This window comes from Choristoneura fumiferana, chromosome 25 (assembly GCF_025370935.1).
Source record: "Choristoneura fumiferana chromosome 25, NRCan_CFum_1, whole genome shotgun sequence".
Taxonomy (NCBI): domain Eukaryota; kingdom Metazoa; phylum Arthropoda; class Insecta; order Lepidoptera; family Tortricidae; genus Choristoneura; species Choristoneura fumiferana.
Genome location: NC_133496.1, coordinates 10,364,524 through 10,376,436, shown reverse-complemented (window position 1 = coordinate 10,376,436; position 11,913 = coordinate 10,364,524). Strand labels below are relative to the sequence as shown.

At 35.9% G+C, this 11,913-nt stretch overlaps 1 protein-coding gene across 1 annotated transcript; it reads right to left on the bottom strand.

The window, feature by feature from the left end:
- Positions 1 to 2,336: 2,336 nt before the first annotated feature.
- On the bottom strand, positions 2,337 to 10,835 carry LOC141442094 (uncharacterized). The gene is made up of 4 exons (XM_074107006.1): positions 10,747 to 10,835; positions 7,914 to 8,070; positions 5,721 to 5,815; positions 2,337 to 2,419 (listed from the first exon to the last, which is right to left on the bottom strand). Exons 1-4 carry the CDS (start codon positions 10,763 to 10,765, stop codon positions 2,388 to 2,390), a joined length of 303 nt encoding a protein of 100 aa, XP_073963107.1. The 5' UTR covers positions 10,766 to 10,835; the 3' UTR covers positions 2,337 to 2,387.
- Positions 10,836 to 11,913: the final 1,078 nt, after the last annotated feature.

Sequence of the window (11,913 nt, the reverse complement as noted above, 5' to 3'; positions counted from 1 at the left end):
TGGCGAACCGATTTAATTGAAACAAAGCTAAAAACCACCACAAGGAAACTCGGCAAAAACCGCATTAAAAGCGGTTTAGCCGTTCGAAAGCTATGACGCCACGAAACAAACAATGGCATCAAACTTATAACACGTTAACCCCTTTTTTTGCACCAGCCGGGGTTAAAAATAAAAATAACAGACTGACGGATATCAAAATGATTCTGCAAAGGTTTAGTTGTTTTCCTTTGAGGTAAAGAATTAATAAAAGCGACGTTATTCCATATCCGAAAATACAAACTGAGACATGGATGCACAGAAAAACCAGAAAAAGCGCTGGGAATCGAACCAGGTCCTCAGCAATCCGTGCTGCGTGCTATAACCCTAACACCACGCTGGACAGGAATCAAGATCTGGGTTCGATTCCCAGCGCTGAAACTCTTTTCTGGTTTTTCTGTGCATCATGTCTCAGTTTGTATTTCGATATGGTTTCACGGATACCAGTAAAGTAACAAATTTGGAAGTTGAAATAAAAATACAAAAGACTCCAAATAACCATCATAATCGACGTTATTCCGTCAAAAAATTACTACAGTAACTCTAAAAAGGTTTCTAACATCTTTGCAACTTTGACAATAACTACACAGAAAACATTTAAGAAACAAATTAACAAGTATCTTCCTTGTATGCAACCGTTAAGTAATGACATAGAAGGGGCTTGAATTCTTCTGAAATTGCGTTTTCGGCTTTTATTATGTTAAGTAGACAATAAGGAAGTAACTGAACATGCCTCTAAGCTTAAGTTAAGCTGGAGGAGACAGTTCAAAAAGGACTTTTTCTCTACCCTTACGTAATACTTTATAGAGCTATAAAACAACTTTACGACAGTACCAGTAAGTATTTTTATGACATTCAAGCATTAGATTTGTGAATTTAATTAAAAAAATCTTTTAAGATAATCTGCTGAGATATTGTTCGGTCGAACACCTACGTAATTCTGTCGTCGTTCAAACTTAATCAATGTCATTGAAAAACCGGTCAAGCGCGAGTGGACACTTGAAATAAAAAAAAGGCTAACAATTTCAGCTCGCTTAGACCCCAAGTGCCTGCCAAGCACCAGCAGATGTTCCTGCGCTCCGATTTCTGGCCGGTGTGGTGTTCCGTCGTTTTAGGGTAGCGACGAAGATGACTTTAAAAAATCCCGGTTATTCTTTTATTTGCATTTCTTATGTTTTTCTTCTTTTTGTGTGTTTTTGGGTGTAATTTGAATTTTACAGCGCATTTGTCTTTAACTGTATTTAATACTATTTTTTTTATTGACTCATAAATAAATAAAGAATCATGCATCTCTTACTCTCCGAGTTCATCATCATTATCATATCAGCCGTAAAACGTCCGCTTTTGGACATAGCGATGGGTCCTACGTACAAGGGCTTAAATGTAAAAATCCTTGTCAAATGTTCATAGACGACAAAGTTTTTTATAAAATATTTTATCATTAAAAGTTATTGTACATACGCCCATATACGTGAATTTCCGGGAAATAAACTTGTGTTTAAAAAGACAGTAAAAAGATCTTCGGGTTCTTTGGTTCATATACGCGTTCAACTTTAAAATCTTTGGTAAAAATTACTTTACCCAAGCTTAATGGATAAATCAAAAAAGTAATACAATCACATTACGATGTAGCATCGGGGTAGCGGCGTTCCGCTTGACGTACAAGGACCTAAATGGCAGTTGTGCCCACAGATAAAAAAAAATCACCCCTGATTTACCGCGTAAAAGTATCACACGTATGTTTAGCCCTTTTAGCTTAAAATTGCATCTAGTTCGGCCATTTTACTTCAATGATAACTCGCATACTCTTCGCTCGTCATACCGTAATTTTTGTCCGAATCATCGTTTGTCAGAATTTTTTTCCCACTAAAACCTTAAATTTTTTTTGAAAATTTTAAATGGTCATCCTATAGAAAACTATAGGTTAGGTTTGTTTTATAACAATTCTAAACAATCATTGGATTCAGAGAGAGAAAAAGAGTTATGACAAACGATAATTCTGACAAACATTACATTCGGACTTTCAAATAAGTATGCGAGCCGATATGGACCCCTCGAAAAATAATTAAATAACAATATTTTCTTAATCCACTATCTAAATATTACAGTTTAGATACCTATGACACACAAAACATAAAATTTAAAAAAAAACACTGGCCCATATACATAGGACCCATCGAAGACCTCCTCCATATAACTCCAGTTGCTTCAGTTGAACACGGCCTGCATCCAACTTAAGCTTGCCGCTGCGGTTTTATTACCTATATTATAGTAGAATGAATTCGTCATTAAAAGAACAGTTCATAAGATAATCACTTTATTATATCACAAGTATCTTGCGAAATTTCACATCAGCAAAATTCTCGTTTGAAAATACGCCAATCTGCAAAATTGAATTAATTATCAATATCCTACTAATATTATAAATGTGAAAGTTTGTGAGTGAGTGAGTGAGTATGTTTGTTACTTCTTCACGCTAAAACGGCTGAGTTTATAACCTGGATTAAAACATAGGTTACTTTTTATCCCGATATTCTCACGGGATAGGGATAAAATTACCTATAATTAAGTTCGATGTAAGGAATTTAATCACTCACCAGATTCGAGTGAATAATAGGATATTAATTAACGAATGAAAATTAATGACGACCGCATGGCTACCTAATAAAGAACCTAGTAAACCTAATAAAGTTTGGGGTCCCGGGTTCGATGCCCGGTCGGGGCAGATATTTGTATGAATAATACGAATGTTTGTTTTTGGGTCTTGGATGTTTAGCGTGTATTTAAGTATGTGTATTTATCTATGTAGTATGTTTATCCGTTTTTCTAGTATCCATTCAATAAATTTATTTGACGGATAAATGTGATGCCGTCTCTGTTTGTTTTATTCGAATAGACGGAGACGGCATCACATTTATCCGTCAAATAAAATTAATCAACGGGTGATGAAACAGCCCCTTAATGTTAATATTTAAGAAGGAAATCCATGCATGTTCTAACATAATACACACTATAAGGCCTTCGTCAAAGTTTAATAAGTTTGCGGTAAAGTAAAACACGAGAACGTAGCATACACGTGGATTAAAGGTTGAAGTTAATTATTAAGATTATCGTCTCAGAAATCCGACAACATCGCTACTAAAGCCGAGTTTAGACTTGCAAGAATAATCGTGCAAGTTGCATTACATTGCGGCGCTCGATTGGCCACTACAAACTCGTTGGCTTTACGGCCTCGCAATGTAATGCAACTTGCACGATTTTTCTTGCAAGTCTAAACTCGGCTTAACGCGCGTTAGTCGCATTTGCAACGCGTTACAGCATCGCGACTGTATCGTTGCAAACGCGCGTCCGTTCGGACGACATCGGGGAGAGAACGGAGGGTAGGTGGGGAGGGAGGGATGGGTGAAGCGCGCGCGACAGTATCGCGTTTGCATCGCGAATGACAGTACAAAACAGGAGCAGTATACCGTCTTCATAAAAACGGCCGGAACGCGAGTTATACCTATGCTACGCGCCACGAATTCTCAGCATACCTCAGCAACCAGCAGCCGCGTGTGCTCCGCGGTTACGTACGGACCAGGGCTTGTTTAACGTTACCAAATTCACACTATAAGTAACGTTAAATAACGGTAAAAATCATAGAAATACCTAGTACCGGTATTAAAACTTAACGTTAATTGATAACTTAAAATTATTTAACGTTGCCTAATTACCGTTATTTTTACCGGTAAATTTACTTTACATTGTAGGGCTTGTTAACGTTACCCAATTCACATTATTATAACGATACCGAAGTAACACTATCGGTAATTTTTGCTATGCTACCAAGTGTTGCCAATTTAGCGCGTGCATACTCGCTCGATAAATGAGGATAATCTGCCATTTAACGTTACCCAAGCTTACCGGTAAATAGTAATATAAATACCGTTAAAATGATTTAACGATACTTTTGAATTAACGTTAATTTAATGAATAGCTGATAACGTTACCACTTCTAATACCGGTAAAAAGTTGTAAAAGTAACGGTAAATCGATTAACGTTAATTATCATTTAACGTTAAATTGGTTTGACAGTTGGTAACGTTACCACTTTGTAACGGTATTTAAAGCCCTGGTACGGACTCACGCGTATTTATTACGTACCTTTATATGTCACAACGATAAATAAATAGTACTGTTCGGTGTACGGATGTTTACATTCATTTAATATAATATAATAAAAACGTATCTAATTAAGTTATTTATCAGAATGCGAATTTCTTATACCTACTCTCAAATTCAACAATAAAGCTTTTCGCACATTCCAGAAGAGGCGCAAATACCTCTCCGTAGCTAATTTGTAGGTAACAAATATACGGAGTGATGAAGCTAAATAAAACCGTTTAAAACATAATACGTTTTGTACTTTATTAAAATAACGTAAAATGCATTTTTGTTAAACACTACTTAGTCAAATCCTTCCATAATTTCCGAAAGTTCCTAATCCTTTCCCTACTTTAAATTTCATGTGACATTATCAAATCAAATACATAACTGTAGAATGACAGTTAGTAAATTAAGCAGCCCTATCGCGCGTTTTTGTACCGAGCTGGCGCAGGTAATTATATCAAGGAGACAAATACGCTGCCCAGACGGTATACTGTTCCTTTTGTACCTGTGACTGAATCGTGGTTATTGTGGCGACGGCATCGCTCTGCATTGCTACAAAAAGTCGCCGTGGGCGAGGCCTCTTATTATATTTACCAAGTATAGATGTTCATATTATATCGACGCGATTAATAATATCTGCTTAGAAAGGCTTTTTACTTAGGAAATTGATTGTTGTTTTTTTTTTCTAATTTCAACAAACCTAAGCCGTTCTTTATAAAGCGGGAAAACACGATACACATCAAAGAGGAAAAAACGGGGGTTTTAATTCAGTGGAGTCGAGAAGAACGCAACGTTTATCGAATAGTAAAAGAACCTAACCAATTTAGAAAAGCTCCGAATATGTTATTTCAAAGTTCAACATCTCAGAAATGGTTAAGCCTATTTTATATCCAACAAAGTTAAATAGAAACCACCCTAGGGTAATTTCCATGTAAAAAGGCATGGAAGTCGCATTTGTTTGAGAGCTACAACGTCACAGACAGAAAGACATTGGCATCAATCTTATAACATCATTGGCCCCTCTTTTTGCATCAGTGCTAAATTTACTCGCTGCTAAATTTGTAACGAAAGGTATTTTTCGATTTTTAAACTGGATTAAGAATACAACATGGGGGAGGCCTATATCCAAGTGGAAGTCCTACGGCTGATATGATGATGTATGATGATAAATAATGCAAATGGCCATGGGCTCACAAATTCAAATAAACCATTTCATTTTATTTAATTTCATTTCATTTACTTAATTTAAATTCATTTAATTTCATTTTCTTTCATTTTATTTCAATCCGGAGAAGGAAACATAGGAAGCAAACCTTCGTCACATGTCATAAAACAATAATGCCAATAGACATGACTGTCAACTTGAAAGTCCGACTTTAGCGACATATTTATTTGAAAGGAACTTGTTTAAAATTGATAGACCACTTATTTTGCTCATGGTACCTGTTTTCTGTATCACTCACTATTAAATTTGTGTTGGTACAATAAACAGTTCATCGTATTGTATTATAATTATACTGTATTGTATTACTTACTTCGCCAAGTATTGCAGTTTTCGTACTGCATTTCACAATAGTTTGCAAAATTCCTATATTCGCCTTTGTATGATCGTGCGCAGACACTTTGCTCTCTGTGTAAAAAGAATAAAAAAAATTAAAGTCGGCATCCTGAGGACTTTCGCAGATAGGTATAATTGTCGGTATTTGAAGCATTGCATGATTCATATACTGACAAACAAGCCTCTTAAAAGTGCTGAACTATTTTATTTTATTTTTCTTTATTTTTTTATGTTTCACTAACACTAGGTTAGCATCGTAAATTTGACTAACACCATGTAACATATTTATAAGTAATATACTAACAAATGATGGATCCTAGTTATCTGAAGAAATAAAATTATTATTATTATTATTATTATTCCACTGCTGGGCAAAGGCCTCCCCCCACTCGACACACCTCGACCCGGTCCTGAGCGATCTCTGACCAGCTGCGAAGGAAGGCGTCCAGATAATCCTGCCATCGACGCCTGGGCCTGCCACGCCTATAGGCTTTTAAATGATAATAATAATAAATAATTATTATTCCGGTCTGAATGGAGAGCCTTGGGGGAGGCTTGTGTCCAGCAGTGGACGTCTTTCGGCTGACATGATGATGATGATTATTATTATTATTAAATAAAAAAAGAACACGCTTTTATCTGCCTATCTGCGTCAGACCATTGAAATCTCTTTAATCGAAATATGTACAATCATTCTATCATATTCAAACACGGCTATTACTTCATTATGTCTTGGGGTTCCACCATCAGCCTGACTGTTCCATCATCAACCTTAGGCACATTTTACGGCCTACATCTTTATAAAAAACAACAAAAAATATTTCAAGATCCGATTGACTGGCAAATGATATATGTATATGTTCATCACCTTTCTACATAGATTACTTTATCCACATAAAGCTATTAATATAATGTATGTAAAAGAATAAATCTGCAATTATTATCTACAAACAATTTTTCTCTAGGAGCGGATGTTTGAAATTTTTCAACGATTTATGTATACCCGTGTGGTGTCGGGTTAGAATTACACCTCTCCTCTCCTTTTTTTTCGTGGATGTCTTAAGAGGTGACTGAGGATATAGGGTAAGGTATACCGTAGGCGACAGGCTAGCAACCTGTCACTATTTTACTGTTTTTGTCAAACTTAAAACCTAAAATTGCTAAAAGTGGCTCCGAAGCGGTAATGTTTCGTGTGCTCTGCCTACCCCATTTGGGAATACAAACATCATTCACGTTGTGTGTGTTATGTATATCTATATATTTTTGGCGGATACTCATTGCAACACATGTTTGATAGATAACAATTCAGTGTGGGCGTTGTCTGTACTTGATAGTGTATGCAATTGCAAGGTCGCGTACAAATTTATAATAATTTATGACAGTGTCATAAATAATAATAATACACTTATATAATTCGACGGCCCCCGCGAACAAACTTGTAATGGCTTTTACACTAATTTTTTTATGATTTCATTACGTTCTTTTAGCTATAAATAACCATTTTTTAAGGAAATATAATATTTTAAAGGTTTTAAAAAAAAATAAGACGGCGATGATAAATGCCTGCTTTAACAATATAAATTTATAACGACGACGACGTTTTTGACGATTTCAATATAAATTCTTATACTTAACTGACAATTATGTAAATTACTCGTATAATGTAATCTTATATTGAATGAATGAATAAACGAAACTAAACTAATAATTGGTATAATAAACTACCGCGCTACAACTGACAAAAACCAACGAACGGATGTTTCTTTGATACTTGAATAATTTTCTCATTTTTATTACGTCGGAATCCTATTTATAAACAAAACTAGGGAAACGACAAATCATTATCGACACCTGTATACAAAATGACGCAATTTTTAAATCCTCTACCACAGCGCCTCTAGCGGAACGTTTGCAATGTTCGTGTTTCCATTATAAATTGAGATTTTAACGCGAACGCGATCGAGACGTATTTTGTAACCGAAAACTTACACTAGGGTACAGTCGGCTGTTTCCACCAGAGATGTGCAGTGCGAGGATAGGTTTATGAAGCGTTTCTATTGGTTCATGTCATGAAAAATACATTCCTCGCAACACATCTTTGGTGGAAGTGCAGCCTTAAGGTTCCGATCTTTTTATTTTTCGGTACGGAACCCTAAATAGAACTACTTACTTGTATGATTGTGGGCATTGCGTCAAGAAGTTCGCGCATCCATACACGAAGAAGTCCGACACCCAGAACTGGGTATCTTTAGGGTAGTGTATGAGCGGCTTTCGATACCGTGTTCTAGCAGATACCAGGCTCGATAGAATCAGGAGAGACAGAGATGCTGGAAACATCATATAACATTATAAATGCGAAAGTTTGTGGTCATGTGTGTTTGTTGTTGGGCTGGATGGATTTGGATGAAATTTGGTATTTAGCTAGAACATCTGGAATGACACATAGGCTACTTTCTAACCGACTACAATAAAGGAGGAGGTTCCACGTTCCAACGTTTGTATTTTTTTTATCGCGATATTCAAATGGGATCAGGATAAATCGGGATTAATCTGGAATTTCAACCGATGAGTTGCATGTAATTTGGCAGGGTTGTTTGCAATGCAACGTCAATGAAGATCACGATATGTTCAAGGTATTCCTACTTTAGTAAAATCATGAAATTTATTTCATCAATTTTAGTAAAATCATGAAATTCAATTCAGCTACTATATCAAGTAGATATACGGTTTACGGGCGCAAAGCGATTGACGGGCGAACTGGTCAAAGCGGCGGGTTCTCGGCGGATATAATCCGCTTCCAACTGAAGCAATTGGAGGTTTATGGGGCAGGCCTATGTCCAACAGTGACGTCTTACGGCTAAGAAGACAATGATGATCGACATTAGTGAGGGTTTTTTGACAGAAAATGTCGCTAGATGGCGTTAGTGACAAGAGGTCCGTTTGAAATTATAGTCTTGCATGTTTTTTAGGGTTCCGGAGCCAAAATGTCAAAAACGGAACCCTTATAGTTTCGCCATGTCTGTCTGTCTGTTCGTCCGCGGCTTTGCTCAGGGACTATCAATGCTAGAGAGCTGTAATTTTGCACGGATATATATATAAACTATGCCAACAAAATGGTACAATAAAAAATTCAAAAAAAAATACTTAAATACATATTAAACATCCAAGATACGAGAACAAACATTCGTATTATTCATACAAATATCTACTCCGGCCTGGAATCGAACCCGGGACGTCAAGCTTCGTAGTCAGATTCTCTAACCACTTGGCCATCCGATCATCGGTTATTGGTTGGATCATTTGGGTATTTTAATTTCTTGTTGTTATTTTCGTACTTTGTCACGAATAAATTATTTCTTTCTCCATTCTTTAAACGTGACACAAATGTCAAAGCTGTCAAACAAACTTCACAATAGTAGCTCTAACTAGTCTTTCAAAGATTTCTGTCAATCATCTAAACCTCATCGATGTAAACGATGTTCAAAAATGAGGAAAGCATGTTATTATGAGCTCGTATTGGGGGTTGTGGTGGGTACATTTCAGTAGAGTTCTTAAAAATCAAAAATGCCAATATCTCAAATATGTACATTGGCAGATAACTTGTGTACAGTCAGCTGCATATATGAATGTATATTGGGGTCACATTACTCTTCAGCTGACTGTGTATTAACTGAGTTGTCTAAGGTTATATCATATTTTTTTGTTAAAAATGTCGTTAACTTCTTTAGCGAACTGTCCTTTTTGTTGACTATATTTTGCATTTTCATACATTTTATCATAACTGGATGTACCAAAATTTCAAGTAAATCCGACCAATGGAAGTGTGTCAAAATTAAGTAGGAAGATTTGAAGAAAACAAACAAAATATATATTATACACCGTCAAGACAATGAAAAGCATTTAAAGGAATAATGTCTGTAGAAATATATCTATCAAGCATTTCAATAAAAGAAAAACGTTTATTCGTACAAGGTTCTAGTAAGATTCAATCATAATTTTGTAAATTGCATAATGCGCTGCCTGACGGGACATAAATGTTTCATAAAACGGTTATGTTTACAAGCAACTTAAGTTGTTCATTTCTTGCAGGCACTTATGCCTAAAGCCTTTTATGTTCGAAGAGACTCTTGAGAAATGTAATATGCCTGCGTTGTTAGTATAAATAAAGTTAAAACATTTTTTACATTACCAATTACTGAATATGTTATCTTTTTTGAATTTTTAAACATTTGTCGGCTGGAGCTCAAAGGAATCAAACATTAAAAAGTAACCTGTTCTTATTTCTCTTTTGCCATTTCCCAAGTATTTAAATACTGGTATGAACTGAGTCAAATATCACCGAACATAAACAAAATCAATTTCAGGAAAAAAAAAACATTTCATGATCGACGTGAAAGTTTTTTTACGTTGTCCGACGACCAATCCCTATAGGTTAGTCAAACAGTTGAACGGTTCTTTTAATATTTTGAGATTTCTACACTATTTGCGGTGAAGAAAAGCACCCTGGGGAAGCCTACACATCTTGTAAAGCAATTTTGCTATGTGTCTATCTATCTATCTATCTATAACAGCCCTTAGCGCCTGTCTAAGACATAGGCCTCCTCTCTACTTTTCCAGTCTTGCCTATCCATTGCCACTCGCATCCAGTTTACGCCAGCTTGTTGCTGGATATCATCTGTCCATCTTTTTGGTGTCGTCCTCTACCGCGGGTGTTAGCGTGTATTTGCTATGTGTATAAAGTTACAAATCAGCAGTGGTCCCGCATCGAAACTATAAACCAAGCCGTCTCATTCTAGGAGCAATATTGTGGGAAACAGTGAAACGTATGCCATAATAGTGATGAAGATGAATTTTAACTAATCCAGAACCACGTTATCTCAGTAGTCGTACTCGTAGGTTTCCTATAAAAATGGACAACTTCTTCGCAATTTGAATTCGTTCTTAAGCTCCCAAACCAAATTTCCACAATCAGCAAAACACTAAAAACAGTTCGAATATCTTACCTATAAAACACCAGTCCATATCGCCCGTTACCTTGAAATTCACGAACGTACTAAACGTAAACAATATATGAATCAGAGATCGAAAACCGTTTCGGATCAATAAATTTGCCGTTTACATTTTTAAACAGGCGTGTTTTGTTTATTTTTGGAGGCAACGGCCGGGGATGGGAATAATATAGTCGCTACGACGGCTGTCATGGAAATATTTAAGATCCTTGATATTTTGTAATAGGTAAAGATGTAAGATGATTTTAATTGGTGACCGGGAATTAAAAAAACATTTATGACCAGCAAAAATTTTATTCAACTTGCGAAGTCTTAAGCAATTAGATCATTGTTTAATTAATTAGAGTTAATAATTGTATTAAAACCAATAACCATGGCATGGCATGGTCGTACTGTATTAATTATTGACGTTTACTAGATATCCCCATAACTTGTAGATTTGGGTGACATTCTTTCCCGGCCCGGATAATACCGACATGAAAATATCGATCCTGTTTTTCGTGTACACGCCCATAGAAGCTCATGTCAGTTACTGACTGTTGAACATTGACTGTTGCAATGACATCTATCAGAAATTCAAAAATCGAAGTTCGTATCGTACCATCTCTCTCACTCGTATTAAATAGTATAAGTGTCAGAGGGACGGAACGACACGAACTTCGAATTTCGTAGTAGCCCCGCAGTTTCGATAGTGGTCGAGAAGGTCGAGGGCTCGGAAACATTAAAGTGATACTTGTAAACGTACACATAGTGGCTAACTAAACGCAGCTAGTATTTAAAAACAACGCGAAAAGTATAAATAAACGATTAAAAGAGGCCTGTTCTGTATCCACTTATGCCATAATACCATTAGCACCTTCACTAAAATGTAAACATGTAGATATTATTTTTATTCAGACTACCAGATAAACAGAGGTCAATGTTTTTTCTACAAATTATAAGTGTTATTTTTGCATCTCTATCCCTTTTACAATAAAATAAACAACTCGGGCTTAATTATAAATAAATAGAGGCAGTTGGTTATTTAATTTTTACTCTGCGAGATCGAAAAGTGTTTAACCTTTTTAGGGTTCGGTCCGTCCGGGGCTTTGCTCAGGGACTATCAATGCTAGAAAGCTGTAATTTTGCACGAATATATATGTAAATTATGCCGACAAAATG

What these genes read in the sequence shown, in the direction of transcription:
- LOC141442094 (XM_074107006.1), bottom strand. An exon ending in CAATGCCCACAATCATACAA is followed by an intron (nt 5,816 to 7,913) that starts GTAAGTAGTTCT and finishes CTTTTTACACAG; the next exon opens with AGAGCAAAGTGTCTGCGCAC. An exon ending in AAACTGCAATACTTGGCGAA is followed by an intron (nt 2,420 to 5,720) that starts GTAAGTAATACA and finishes TCAATTTTGCAG; the next exon opens with ATTGGCGTATTTTCAAACGA.